At 35.9% G+C, this 14,618-nt stretch overlaps 2 protein-coding genes across 3 annotated transcripts; one reads left to right on the top strand and one right to left on the bottom strand.

The window, feature by feature from the left end:
• LOC129308733 (uncharacterized) lies at nucleotides 1-5,636 on the bottom strand. The gene is made up of 4 exons (XM_054950065.1): nucleotides 5,442-5,636; nucleotides 4,903-5,037; nucleotides 2,957-4,783; nucleotides 1-737 (listed from the first exon to the last, which is right to left on the bottom strand). Exons 3-4 carry the CDS (start codon nucleotides 4,559-4,561, stop codon nucleotides 393-395), a joined length of 1,950 nt encoding a protein of 649 aa, XP_054806040.1. The 5' UTR covers nucleotides 4,562-4,783; nucleotides 4,903-5,037; nucleotides 5,442-5,636; the 3' UTR covers nucleotides 1-392.
• Nucleotides 5,637-7,184: 1,548 nt separating this feature from the next.
• Nucleotides 7,185-14,267, top strand: LOC129309443 (uncharacterized). Of its 2 annotated transcripts, none has more exons than XM_054951024.1 (11): nucleotides 7,185-7,288; nucleotides 7,373-7,626; nucleotides 7,846-7,957; nucleotides 9,004-9,103; nucleotides 9,364-9,507; nucleotides 10,097-10,155; nucleotides 11,203-11,270; nucleotides 11,346-11,397; nucleotides 12,002-12,175; nucleotides 12,326-12,925; nucleotides 13,830-14,267. In XM_054951024.1, the coding sequence occupies exons 2-11, from the start codon at nucleotides 7,619-7,621 to the stop codon at nucleotides 14,043-14,045; spliced, it is 1,533 nt and encodes a 510-aa protein (XP_054806999.1). In that variant the 5' UTR covers nucleotides 7,185-7,288; nucleotides 7,373-7,618; the 3' UTR covers nucleotides 14,046-14,267. The 2 variants fall into 2 exon arrangements, with proteins under 2 accessions (XP_054806999.1, XP_054807000.1); XM_054951025.1 differs by having other exon boundaries at nucleotides 7,205-7,288; nucleotides 7,378-7,626.
• Nucleotides 14,268-14,618: the final 351 nt, after the last annotated feature.

Below are 14,618 nucleotides of genomic sequence, written 5' to 3'. Positions count from 1 at the left end.
TCAGACAAGGCAAAGTATTCTGATACAAAGAACCCAAAGCTGGCTTTCAGTTTATTTACATCAACAAATTTAAGTGAAAATATCAAAATAGTTTTTAAAAAGCACCCAATCACACTGACAAAAGTAGCCCAAAGCTACTGTGTTAATGGCTGTCACATGTTGAAAAGAAGAGTAAACAAATCTATGATTTAAACTTACAATGTTCAGCAAATGAAGCAAGAATCACAATATCTTTCCCTATGCCACAACCCCATTCCCCTCCCCAAAAATACAGGGGAAAATAATCCCAAATGGTTATCCATATTACACACTTCAATTGTTGAGCTTGGAAGAAACACTTTTTGCCGTTTGGAAGCATTTCCTCCAAAGTTTAGAGGTTACTCATGAAATCATTAGCTATGACTTCTTCCTTTCTTTGATTTATTCTTCTCCTGCATCCTCTTTCTCTTCGCTTCGGCAGTGATCCAGGTATAGTCTGAGGGAATTGCAAATGGGTCTTGAATATTTTCTATCCGGCTACTGCTCGAACTAGTTGCAGCCAATGAGCTGGGGCGATGGTAAGGAGCCTTTATCCACTGAAACCAAGATGAAGCTGAGAACTGTGTCACTGCAGGGCTCTCACGGCCTGTAGCAGAAGGACTTGACGGGGGTGTTGCAAATTCATCTAATGGCTGTAACTCTTCAAACTTGGTGAAAGTGACCAATACTCTGATAGTGGGAACCACAGGGATGGCAACCTGAATGTGCACGGGTGATGAATGAGTTGTGAGTTACTACAATATATACTTACAAATGAAAAGGAAAAAACAACAAAATTTGAAAACAAAAATTACAATACGATGGAAGTTTATAACTCAAGTCCAATAAACATGGTTGCTTAAAATCTCTTTTAAGTTACTCGCAAGAAAGAGGGAAGGCATTGTAGCTGTGGTTCTAGTGTGAACTGTGAAGTAGGTGGCAAGGATTACTGCAGTACAAGGACTTCAACATCTTGTTTGATCAAACAATAAAGAAAGTTGCTAAGATTGTATCTTGATTAATAATTAATAAACATATATCTATATATATTGTGTGTGTGTTTTAACCATACAAATGAATCAATCATCTCAATAACTATATTGATCAGATGAACCTGTACAAAAACCTACAGCCTGGCTAGCTCTAATAGGTTGAAGATGGCATAACATGAGGGTTCAGGCCACGAGTCAGAAGATCTGCAAAGTGTACGGAGATATGCAAGATTTATTAGTCAATAATACACTTAAGAACCGAAGCACAATCCTTGAGGCTGGGATCCCTATCAGTACTTGTACTTAAAATATTTACATTATTTTTTTTCAGAAGCAAAAGGGCTTGTACTCGATATAATTATCAACACTTAAAATCTAAATTATATATTGGCAAACACATCCATGCCTACTAAGAAAAGGAATGTTGTAGTCAGATGATTTATATTAACTCGATCAAAGCTTTTCAACAGGAAGATTTTGGTGGGTGAAATGATTTCTCTGATACCCAGGACTTGAGATAACAGGTTGAAAAATACACAGCCATCATTTACACCTTTACATCCACAATAACTAAGCTTCAGTTCAAGGCCAACAATCCAAATCAACCAAACCTAATAAACCAAATGAGAACTCAAGTTCCCAAACAGCAATTTGGATATTGGACTGAAAAGAAAAGGGAAGATGTTTGTTGCCATGGTGACTGGTAATGTCAATTTTGCGTTTCTATAGAAGACTTCAACAACACTTTTACAACTTGTTTTCTGATCATTGACATAGAACAAGCATAGGACTCTCAACTCTATAATGCACTAGTCAAGCCTTTGAAATCACGTCACACGTCAAACCAGACACTTAGCAGACAGCTAACCCAACATTCTATGAACTTGAACCAGAAAAAATTTTACTCTGCAAATCCTTGGGAGTTTAATAACTTCTCTCAAATGAAAAAGAAAATTTTAAAACATAAAATCAAATTAGATGTAGAAGATGGTAACAGCAGTAATTGTTATCACTCTCTAGCATAGTACAGTAACAGCTAGAGCTATTCGGTGCGTTTGACTCAAGATAACAGAGTCAATAGTTTCTCCTTTTTCTTTTTCTTTTTCTTTTTTGTAATGAAAGAAGCCTTCACAAAAAGAAGGAAAAGAAAGATACACAGGCAGATAATAAGGCGCCCTCCATGAGAGAAGTAACAGCAAAACAAAAAACTGACTCAGAGAAGTAACAAACCAGTGATGCTCTCCCATCTCTCAACACAGGAAACAAATTCCACAAAACTGCTTCTGGGGACCAAGCTCAGGAGGCCGGTAACAATTTGGGCAGATGCCCTAGGTTCAATTCAAAACAAAATCGCGTTGCACCAGTGAATCCACACAAAACCAGTGCCATCATGCAAGCACACTTCCACACAGTAACCTCACAAATCAGAAGCAACGCCTATTCTCAAATATTCGAGTGCCCAGATTTGAACACCAAGGACCATTAACCATTAACTTGTCATGGACGAACTGCTAACTTATTTATTTCTAAATGGCAGGTTCAAACTATTTATAAATGAAAATGATCGAGCAATGCTAACAAAATTTAAATTCATGCATCATCAGAGTAGACCTGGCAACGGTTATTATTTCTAGAAAAGCAGAGCAACCAAAAACTGTCAATTTATAATCGATTCCTATCTCACTCATAATGTTTAAGATGAGCCACAAGCAAATTTTTTCAGTATATACACATCAAATTCTAGAGATTTACTGTCTACAGAAGCTGAAAAAAGATATCACATGCCATATACTAAGACAATTATTTCCTGCCTCTCAACTTCCTTTTTTCTATATATTTTTATCATTTCTTCTATTTTTATGCATAATAGAAATATTTTCTATGTATTGTGCCCAGATATTATTTATAATGACAGGCCTAAATTGAAGGAGCTTACAAGCACATACCTTTACTGGAAAGGTTCCCATTGGAAGTTTTGTTGTGAGAAGTTCTCTTAAACGTCGAATTGCTTTAACTTTGTTTGCAACAATGTCAAGTAATGGCAGTAGCTCTTCAGTTTTGAGGGGAAAGTTTGGGGCAAGCCACAGAATAGGCCTCAATCCTTTCTTGTACTCACTTTCACGATTTGCATGACCCTTGCTATCAGAATTTGTAGAAGTAGCTCTGGCATCTTTCTTCTTCCGTTGCTCATCACCCCTTACAGCTATCTCAACAGAATGTCTTCCTGGCTTAATCTGATTCCTTGAAGGAGAATCTCCCAATAGATCACTCACCTTCTCATCTATACAGAGGGAACTTCTTGGCGGAGCAATCTTTTTTTGTGCATCATGTTTAGAATCCTTCTTTCTCCATCCACCAAACCATCCTTTCTTGTCCTGCTTATTTTCTCCATTTTTATAGTTGTTAGCATCTTCAATGGGAATATCCCTATGTTCATAACAACTGTGGCGATGACCAATGATCTCCTCACAGCTTTCATGGTTCATTTCTGCTGAATCCAACTGCAATGCATCTTCCAGTTGTCTTCTTTCATCCTCTGTCAAAATGTCACTAAGTTCTTCACTCTCTGTCTCATTTTCATTGCTAGATGTGAATAATTCATCATCCCTCATAGCACCAGGAACCTTTCTAGATTTAATGCTTACAACTACATTGTGCATATCATACACCTTGGCTTTCCAAGGACCGACCATTTCTGTTTTCTCCTGTCGCCTCCAAGTCAATTGGGGCAAAAGGACTGCTTGGGTAACATCAATCCCAGGCCTGAATATATTAGTTTGAGACATTGCAGCCACTTCTTGCTTAACTTCTTCGTCAGTTGCAGGAAAGCCAGCATCATCTAGAGCATTCATTACTTCCTTATCCTTGTGCGAGATCATGCAGAGTGACCCAGGAGGGACTTTCCCGTCCTCAGATCCATCGCCCAAGAATAAAATGCTCTGATCTGATCTCTGAATTCTAAAACCATCAAAACCAGCCAAAGTCATGTCTGCCCTCAGATTTGCTCCCCTTTTCCAAATCTTGTAAGTATCCGAAGGTGCAATCCTTGAGATGAAAGGAATCACAGAACTCTCAAAATGGAACGTTATCTCCATATAGAAGTCTCTCATTCTTCGCATGGTCCCCACTAAGCGAGGCAATCTTCTGCACCATTTTGCCCATGCCAAAGGCTGATAATGTCTGATTATCAGCCGGGCAATAACCTCTTCTCTGTTGCATATAGCTTCCTGAAGGGCACTCCATCCCTGTTCATTTTGCAAACTCCAATCTGCCCCAGCCACCATAAGCATCTCAGTGGCTACTTCATCACCAAGTTTTACAGCCAGGTGAAGAGGGGTATCACGATTTGGCACATCACGCCGATCAATTACAGCAGAAATGACATCAGCCTTCTCTTCCTCAGTTATTGAAGCTGCTTCAGTGCGAATGTTAGATGGATTACCAAGTTGTGGAAGACGCCCCAGTATTTTCTTGAGGCCAGCATAATCCTTCAAAATGATGGCCTTGTGCACAGGACTATGAGCATACCTTGTAACATCTATACCGGCCATACCTCAATAGTAAAAGGAACCAACCAGCACTAACAATTACAAGCTTGTGCTCATACCATCAATTGTAACTTGTTTGAACATCAAGACTGTCAGAGTATTGAAATTTTGCAACACAAAGTTGCATAATTAAAACATCAAATACTAAGAACAGGCAAATCGGAGTCTTGGATTCAACAAATGAAACAGACTTTGTTGACAAATTGTCCTTTCAAGTTTCAAGCCCTATCAACCACAAATAAAAACACCCAATTCGAATCAGAATCAAAGAGAAAATTGACACCTATAAGGAAAGTATCGCGCGTGGCTTCAGATCAGGCAATCAAAGAAGTAAAGATGCTTACCTTCTTCCTCTCTGCTGTTTTACTTCTTCTATGAGTCCCGAGGACTAGAAGATTGAAACCGAAGAGAACCGAGTACTCAACCGCCCCAGCTTGTCCTCTCCGCAAGTAGAAAAAAAAAGGGAAACAGCAAAGATCCTTGTGATCCAATCCAGATCAGACAAACATAAGAACATGCATGTGGTTGTATGCAGCAAAATTCTAATATAAAAAACTATAAAAGGTTTTAAAAAGCGAAGAAGAAGGCAAAAGGGAATTCGCTAAAGGATGAGAAAAGGCTACAGAATGAAGGAAGGAATACAAGGGAGCAATGAAACCCCGCCATTCAAGCAAAGAAAGGAACTTGTTTATATTATAAAGGCATAGCTGAAAAGAGAACCAAAACTCAGAGACAGATAAAAGATGATTGGAAGTAAAATAAAATAATACTTTAATCCGTTAAGGAAGTGCATGTAAGACATAAAGAAAAGGGCAAGATGAAATTTCCCCCATCTCAGGTTAGAAGAAGAAAATTAATTAGGATAGAGCAGTAAAAGAGGGACCTCAAATGGGGGGCTCCAAAGCACTTTGTTGAAGCTCAGTGGAACCATGCGCTTTTGAAAACACGGGGAAAGTGAAAGTCAAGGGTCAGAGAAAGAGAAAGGGAAAGAGATGGAGCCAGAGGGTCCATAACAATGGGAAGGCAACATGTGAGGCCCGATGGATGGAACCTGCCTTCCTATTTCCTTTTCAGGGTCACAGCGTCGATCAAATTTGATTAATTCACGATTTGACTCAATCCATGGGGTTGAATGAGCAATCATTTCATCTCTTTTATTTTTGGGGGGTAAAAAGAGCAATCATTCATCATTCAATTTTTAAAAAGATCGCTGGTCCAAAAAAAACATATTAAAAGATGCATACACACACCCATCTCTCCCTTTCGGGTGTTTCATTGTTTATGGGCCCCAACAGTGCCTTTTTATCGAATATGCTTCGCTGTAATGTCAGTCAAATGGTCCATAGAAAACAGAACGTGTCTCGGGTAATTTAAGAAGAAAAGTTATCCCCGGGATGATGATTGCCACCTCACCGTCAGCATTCAACACGACAACACCTGTTGTTCTTGCCAAAGCTAACGCAAAACGTTACGGTGATGTTCCCTTACTAGAATATAATAAAATAAAATAAATTAAAAAAATTAAAATAAAAATAAATTTAATTATCTTTTCTCTTATAATAAATATGATAAAAATTATTAATACATATTATAAATATAAGAATCATTACACCCTTTAAAAATTTTATGAATTATAATTCTCAACTTTATAAATTAAATTACTCTGTCTTTTTATAAATGCACTCACTTATCTCATGTGATTATTTTATTTTTATTTTTTTAATTCATTCTATTTTATTTTATTTTAATAAGCAAACGAAATCTATCTATATATATATATATATATTATAAATACAGGTATATGTGTGCATGAATCATAAGCTGTTTTTTCAACTGTGCTGTTATTAATTGATTCCATTTTTGCTCCCTTGTCTGCCGCTTACTCTTCTTAAAATTTGACCTGCTGGAACTCAAATTTACTTTCATTATTAAAAAGAGGGATTAAATTACAATAAGCCTATATTCGTCGTTGTACAGTATTATTTTATTGATTAAAGCTTCCACAACTATAGACTACAAGTAGATAGATATAGAAGGAAAAAATATAAAAGGATTTGAGAAGAAATAGATATGAAAGGAAAGTGTGTTTTTTTTCATACAGATATATACAAAGGGCCGGTAAACTCCCAGGGAATTAGATTTATAATTTCAAATTAAAATGTTTTGCTGGAAATAAATGTGTCAAGATAGGGATGATCATACTGAGTAGTCTTAACTCTCAATTGTCTACGAATTCGAAAACGACATATGCGGGATGCAGCCATCCAAAAAGTGACGTGGTCTATGTTCTGACCATGCACGAGGGACCGAAATCAGCAGAAAAATAATCATTAGCATATCAAGAATCAAGAAATTTAAGAAATTTATTACGAGTCGTATTTACATACACTATAAACCAAATTAGCAGAACAATAATCATCGTTATCATTAATATACATAAAAAAAATTATAACGAGTCTTATTTATTTAATATGCATAACACACAATTTTTAACTAATTATATCTCATTCATAAATAATACTATTCATTTCTCAAATTTACATGTTGCAAAATGAAAGGACACCATGCATGAAGATTTATATTGGCAAAAAAAAAAAAGAAATCATAAAAGTTTACAACGCAAGCCTTTAATATTTATGAAGAACTTTAAATAACTGAAAAATTTATTTTTAACATGTCAGTGCTTGGTTGGATTGGATCAAAATCGAAGTTCTTCAGAACTGAGGATAGGTGTGCGATTAAACAAAATGACGATCAAATTTACTATTAAATGGCGATTTTATGCATTTTTATACTCTTATTAGTTATTGTCAGTGCAGGGAAGAATTTTAACATAGCCGCGAAGTTCAGTTATCACTCCTTGCCTAATCTCGATCGAACATATTTCCTCAACCCCACCGGCAACATGCACTTTTGCCCACTCCGTGTCCTGCGCATGCCGTCTTCGCCATAGCTCGATCTCAATTCTTCCTTCAACTTGATCCGCCAAAATAATCTGTTTCAGGCGCCAAATTGTTTCATCCTCTCTGAATAAGCTGCCAATTTTTCCTTCTGCCAAGGATGAACAGGTATGAGATTCACCTCATGAGGATTAAGCCAAGTTCGAGTCTTGTCGTTTTGCAGCAAATTTTAATTTAGTCGTCCCTTTATTGGTGGTTTTACGGGTAGGGCATTTTTTAGCTTCTAATTGGCAAATGGCACCTACAATTTTATAAGCGACGGGGCTTTCTTTCTCAAATTGCATTGCCTATGCTTTGTTGGATGTAACAGAGATATTTCTCTAACAGGATGCTTGCGAGGAAGCTTGTTACGAGTATCTCTAGGATGAATGTGCCCAAAAAGTCCTTCTGTACAGAGGTGGCTGAAGTTGCTGGTTCTTTGAGTGGAAAACATTCCAATGTAAGGAAATAACTATCCCTGACATCACTGCTTCTTGCATTCTTTGATTTTTTATTTTTTTGGTATTATTTGATTGCGCAATGTAGTCTAGAATTATTTGTTTTAATTGCATTTCACTAGCTTAAACTTACAAAACGGCTTCATTTAGACGTGATAAAAAAAAAAAATTGATAGTTCGATAAATCGACTTGGGAATCATATTTTTTTCTATATCATCTTGAGGGGAAAAAACTTGGCCTCGTGGGATTAATTTCTGTGACTTCACTTTGTAAAAAATCTTTGTACTCCCTATATGGATCATCTGTTTGAGAAAAAATGAATATCATCATCGTATTGACAATTCAATATGCCTCAGTAAAAATTGATTTCCAGCAGAGTGAGGACTACTGCATTTAATAATTCAATGATCTGGAGCCTTATCTCATATAATACTTATAGGTAATAAATGGCAAAAGTGAGTTAGTCTAGATAATAGGTATAAAGTAGTCTCTTTTTTTGGTTGAGATATATAAAGTAGTCTCTTGACAGGTGCATAGAATGGAATGCTGAAAAATGGTTTTGCATGGAAGTTGTAATTTCATTTAATTATGGTGGTTAGTCCTTCTTCATTGGGGCTCAATTTAATGAATTCTAACATTGTTTACTATTTTGAGTTTTTCTTTTCTTGTTTTTTCTTTTTTCCCCTGTTCATAATTGTCTCTTAATTATGGAGGGTGGAATGAAAGGCTTATGCGTGGAGAATTGAAAGATCACCTATCCAGAGTTGAAAGATCACTTCTCCTCTTCGTATACAACATAATTGGTGTCAAAATTACAGCTTGTGATGATATAAATTCTTTATTCACTATTTTAAGAGTCAGTTTTCTTATCTGCCTTCCTCGTTCTGTTCACTGTTGTAAAATGTCATGTATTGTAGTATATTTATAGCTCTTGGCTATTACTATCTCTCTGTTGCAGTTTATTTTTATAGACTTTTTCATTTTCATAATTTCTCTCATTTTAATAGAACAATGAATGGAAATAGCACTTTTTTCAAAAATTTGTAGGAGCATGAGAAGAAGCTGACTATCAGCAATAATTTTCAAGAGTATGATATTGCTATTGTTGGAGGAGGCATGGTTGGATTGGCTCTAGCTTGTTTCTTGGGTAGGTAAAATTTATGTGGATCTTTGCATGCATTTTTTGTATTGTCATATCTTTCTTTGACAGACATAAAGTTTATGCTTATTATTGGCTAGTAAAAGAATGATTGCACTTAGCAAAATTTTGGCAAATATGTTTAGCTGTTCAAATGAAGGCAGACATTTACCTGGTTGCTGATGCTGTGAAAGATAATTACTTCTTATCTGGCACAAAACCATTAAAATTTCAGACTTGGGCCAATTACTGTCATTTTTTTTTTTTAGCAAGCCTGCCAATGACAAAGCAGCTGAATGTTGCTATTATTGATAGCAATCCTGCACTGGCGAGTAACTTGTTCATCAAGAAGGATGATCCACCTGATCCAAGAGTTAGCACTGTAACTCCTGCAACTATATCCTTTCTCCGAGGTATCTAGCCATATTGAATTTGCAGTAGTTGTGGTAATGATTTTCAATCTTTGCATTTCATGGGATGCATTCATGAGTTCAGCTTCCTGCTCATGATTCTATCGCCTGGTATTTTTGGAATGCGTGCTGATAGTACACAAGTATAGTTATTTGTTGTATCACCATTTTTGTCATCTGCCACTTGTTGATCATGCTTTGGATAAATGCATGACATTTTTTTGAGGCATCATGTGTAAGAAAAATAGATCCACTTTTGCAGCTATCAGTAATTATTTTTAAGTAAGATTAGTTTCTTTCTCATGAGATCTTAAATGCAAGAGATTTGAGGACTGGCCTAGCCTGCAGAACTGGGTTTATTTGAGCAGTTCACTGTTGAATTGGCTGGTTGGCATTGACTTTGACTGGTTCTCTTGCATCTAAATTAAACCATATCAAAGAATGCATGTTTTTTACTGTTTTCAACGCAATGGTAAAAATCTCTTGCTTTAAATGGGGTTGGAGCATTAAAATTTCTAGGATTCATGCTTGTATATGAAGGACGAAAACTTGAGCTTTGCTTAGTGACCCTTGATAATTTGTCTATTTCCAGATGCTGGTGCCTGGCAATATGTTGAGCAAAGCAGACATGCTAGTTTTGATAGAATGCAGGTATTTGTTTTCTGTGTCTTTACCAGAGTTACCTTTGTTATCTATATTATTGTATCATGGTCATGAGCTGATCAATGCTGGATATTGAATAAATTTTTATCATGCCTACAAACTATTAACTCATAACCATCAATATCAATACATCTATAAAAGTTATAAGCTATGAACAACGCAGCTTATCTTAGGTTCCGTGCTAATGTACAGGAGCCGCTGTAGTTTTAACTATTTGGAATCAAATAGTATCATCTCAACTGGTATATATATAAGCAAACTAGCATATACGTCAATGCAATATATTATTGTGACTGACTTTATTCTCGTTACATAAACTAAAATCAGATAAATAAATTTATGTTATTATTTTTATTAATTATATATCATAGAAGGTTCACTATCTATTTTTGTTGTGAGAATGATCATATATCATTAATTTTTATTTATTTAGTTAGTATTTTTCTGCCCTGTTGTGACAGGGTGCGGTTGCCATTGATTAATGATTAGGGAAAAGGAATAGTGTTCCAAGCTAGTTTTCATCATTAGATGAATGATTGATATCCACTGAATAATAATTGATATTGCTGAATAATTGACCAAGATGCTTCGCTTCATTTTTATAAATATAGAAAATGGCATAGTGATTTTCACTTTACTGACTATGTACAAGCATAAGCACACCATCCATTTAAAGAGAAACAGGATTTGTGTCCTAGGACCCAGTGGTACTGCTTATGGTAGAATTGCATTATCTTTGCTCCCTCCTATTGGAGGCAATCCTGTTGAGGTATGGTCAAGCACTAAATGTGGGTATCTGTTCCAGCGAGGATTCAAACCTTGGTTTGTCACTCCCAACCCCTGTTGGTTCACGTTATCTTTTACTAAGTGATATTCTTACTCATTATGATGCATATATATTACCTGGAGATATGGAATGCAACCTAAATTTTGTGGATGAAGGTTTTTCTCTTTCATTTTGCATTATGTTTTTTTATAAAATAATCTTCTTCCGGAATAAGTTTAAATTTGATGCATTCTTCTGTCTCTTTGCAGGTCTGGGATTATACTGGCTTAGGATATACTAGATACGATGCAAGAGATGTAAACAAAGAAGTCCTAGGGTAGGGGTAGATGTGTGTAAAAGTAAACATTCTCCATACATTATCTATTACTAAACGCGAAAATTCTTTGGTCAGGTGTGTGGTGGAGAATAAAGTGCTTCATAATGCCTTATTATTATGCATAGAGGTATAGAGCTGCACAATTATGGTTGTTATATGTTGTATACTGCTAGGGTAATGTTCCTAATCAGAGGTTCTTTATGTTACCGATTGTGCACATTTGCACAATCAATGTATATGCATTAATTGATACAGACAAATTGGTGCTAAAAGCGTTAAAAGTAGAGAAGTGTCATTTCATTCATGAGATTTATGTTAAAAAGGGCTGCATTATCATCTATAGGTTATGATATTTTCAACCAGTAATTGGAGTTTAGTAGAGATTCTAATTTTATATGTTGTCTCTATTTATTTGTGTAAATATTGTACTGAATTGCTGAGTTTGGATGGTAAACTAGCTAGCACCTGAAGTGAAGAAGTGTTGCGTCCTGGTGTGTTTGGAATTTTTATGTTTGCTGCTTCTGTATAGTTTACATAGATGCTTGGGATGTTAGGATTCGAGTCACCAAGTCTACCTATCTTTTAGCTTCTGCTTTGATTTCCATCAGGAATTTTTAGTGTTACATTATTAAATATGAATGAAATTGTTTTTAAAAAAAAATTCATAGATGAAAATTTTCACTATTTGGTTTGATAGTACATTCAACTAAGAACAGCGAACTCCTTGACAGGCTGCTGATTTTCAGAAAACAATCTATCCATTGAGCTTAACTTCAATGACATTGCAACCAGGCTCGACATCTACAGTGGTTGAGAATACATCATCAAGAGCGTCATCTTCAGCTCGAAGGAATCTAGCAAAGCTAGAACTTAGTGATGGCAGTAGCATATATGCAAATTTGGTGGTAATTTGAACTTCCATATGAATGTGTTATACGCCGATACAACCGGTTGCACAATGATGCTAATTTTTGTACTGGATATCATCAACTGTCTGAGTTTGCTGTGTCATATAAATCATTTGGCGTCTGATCACTTAGATGATAATGTTGCAGGTTGGGGCTGATGGAGGTAAATCACGTGTTAGGGAATTAGCAGGATTCAAAACAACCGAATGGAACTACTCACAAAATGCAATCATCTGTACAGTGGAGCATTCCATTGAAAACCATTGTGCATGGCAACGATTTCTACCTTCTGGTCCAATTGCACTTTTGCCTATTGGTGACCAGTTTAGCAATATTGTTTGGACCATGAGCCCATCAGAGTCAGACCACCGTAAATCAATGAATGGTGATGATTTTGTGAAGGATGTCAATTGTGCTTTGGATTATGGCTATGGTCCTCATCCTAACTCTAGCTTAATGGAAACCGGTAACTTTTTCTCTTGGCTTAAAATGGATTCAACATCCTCAGCCAATCAGCTTTTCGAAATTCCTCCTAAAGTAGTGAAATTAGCATCTCAAAGAATGGTATTTCCTTTGTCCTTACGGCATGCAAACACCTATGCATCGAAGCTTGTGGTACTAATTGGAGACGCAGCTCACACTGTCCATCCTCTTGCTGGTCAAGGAGTTAATTTAGGTTTTGGAGATGCATTCACTCTTTCGAAAATTATTGCAGAAGGCATTGCTTTGGGCAATGACATTGGCGAGGTTGGTTATGTTTCTGATTTCGCTCTGATGATATATAAACTTATATCCGTTTTATGAATTAGTAGAATTTACTAGAGCGCTCGTCACTAGTCTAAATATTATAGTTATCTGTCAGGGAACTAGTTTTTCTTTATCAACCTAGATCAAACACACACTCACCAGTTTCCTTTGAATTTGTGGTGCTACTTACCCGAACCTGATCCATACCCTCAGACCTGGGATGTATCATTTGATCAGTCTTTATGACAATGCTAAAACTGGAAGGAGGGACCAATTGTAGTATCATCTGTGGTAGAATGAACCTGAGATGGGATGAGCAACTAATTCGAAGCCTCCCTTAGGCCTCAAATTTCATCTTTTCTAGAGCCTCTTGAAGAGTTGTAGGGAGTATTTTGTTTTAGATGTTGTAGAGCATCCTAGCACTCAAATGTGTTTGGCGTTCAATCTCGTCATTGTGTGCATACCTTATTGCTTCTCTTTGGTATTATCTTTTCCATCAAGAAAATTTTGATTTAGGTGTACATTTGATCAAAAAAATGTTCCTTGGTTGCAAGTCAAATATAGGAAAATGTATCAGATTCATCGACAAAAGTAGGCTCCATCTGGTCCTGGTTCCCTGCTCTGAAATATCGGCCACCCATTGATCGTATACCTAATACCCCACACTATCCGTTTCTTCAGGCAAGGTGACCAATCTTGATGGTATTATCATCTATTCACGTGGTGATATAGGCAATTTACTTCAAGAAATGGTGTGACCGAAGAAGTTGCTTTTCTTTGCACTGATAATTAGATCTATTTGCTGAATAATATTGATTTTTATGACAGATATGTTTAGAATCGAATGTTGGATTTACTATAACCTGTATGTGCATCATTAAGGTAATAGGGGGTGGTTCTACAGGTACATTTATTGAAGAGGTACGAAACAGAGAGGAAACCAGCAAATATTATGATGATGGCGATCCTTGAGAGCTGTCAAAAAGCTTACTCATTTGATTTTGGACCTTTGAATGTATTGCGAGCAGCAGCTTTTTGGGGGGCGAACTATATATCGCCACTCAAAAGAAGTATCATTTCGTATGCTTCAGGAGAACAGAAATTGCCCCTTTTCACTTGAGAAATGAACAGCCCGTTAAAATTATGCTTTTGGGCTGTTCGCACGATGATTAATTTTGCCATCCAACAATATTCACAAGCCCTAGTCCTTGAGACATTAGTGCTTTTATTTCGTTATTAGTGTTACACATCGTACGTTATCTGGATTCAGTTTCAATTTTCATTTAAAAAACGTTTTGTAAATTGATAATGCTATAATGTCCAAAATATTTGAAAATGTAAACATCTGTTTTTGGTGATAACTGAAATTATGTTGAATAGGTACAGATGATGAATTTCCAACTCAGGATTTTGCTACTCAAATCTCGTCTAGAAACTTGAGCCTTGAACTTTATCAAGGTCTTGCTAGAAAAGATTGAAATGAAATTGATTAAAAAAAATAAAAGTAAAAATAAAATATTTACAAAGAATAGGTAAATTACATTTAAAGAGAGGAATAATTTATAAAATTTTTAAGAAGTGATAATTTTTACATTTATCATATATATTAATGAATTTTTTCATTCTTACCATGAGAGAGGGTGATTTAATTTATTTTTATTTTATTTTTTAATTTAATTCATTTCATTCATTT

This window comes from Prosopis cineraria, unplaced genomic scaffold (assembly GCF_029017545.1).
Source record: "Prosopis cineraria cultivar Desert tree isolate PC_DT_omini unplaced genomic scaffold, ASM2901754v1 PC4, whole genome shotgun sequence".
Taxonomy (NCBI): Eukaryota; Viridiplantae; Streptophyta; class Magnoliopsida; order Fabales; family Fabaceae; genus Prosopis; species Prosopis cineraria.
Note: the sequence above shows the minus strand (reverse complement) of the source record. Positions and strands in the feature narration are given on the sequence as shown.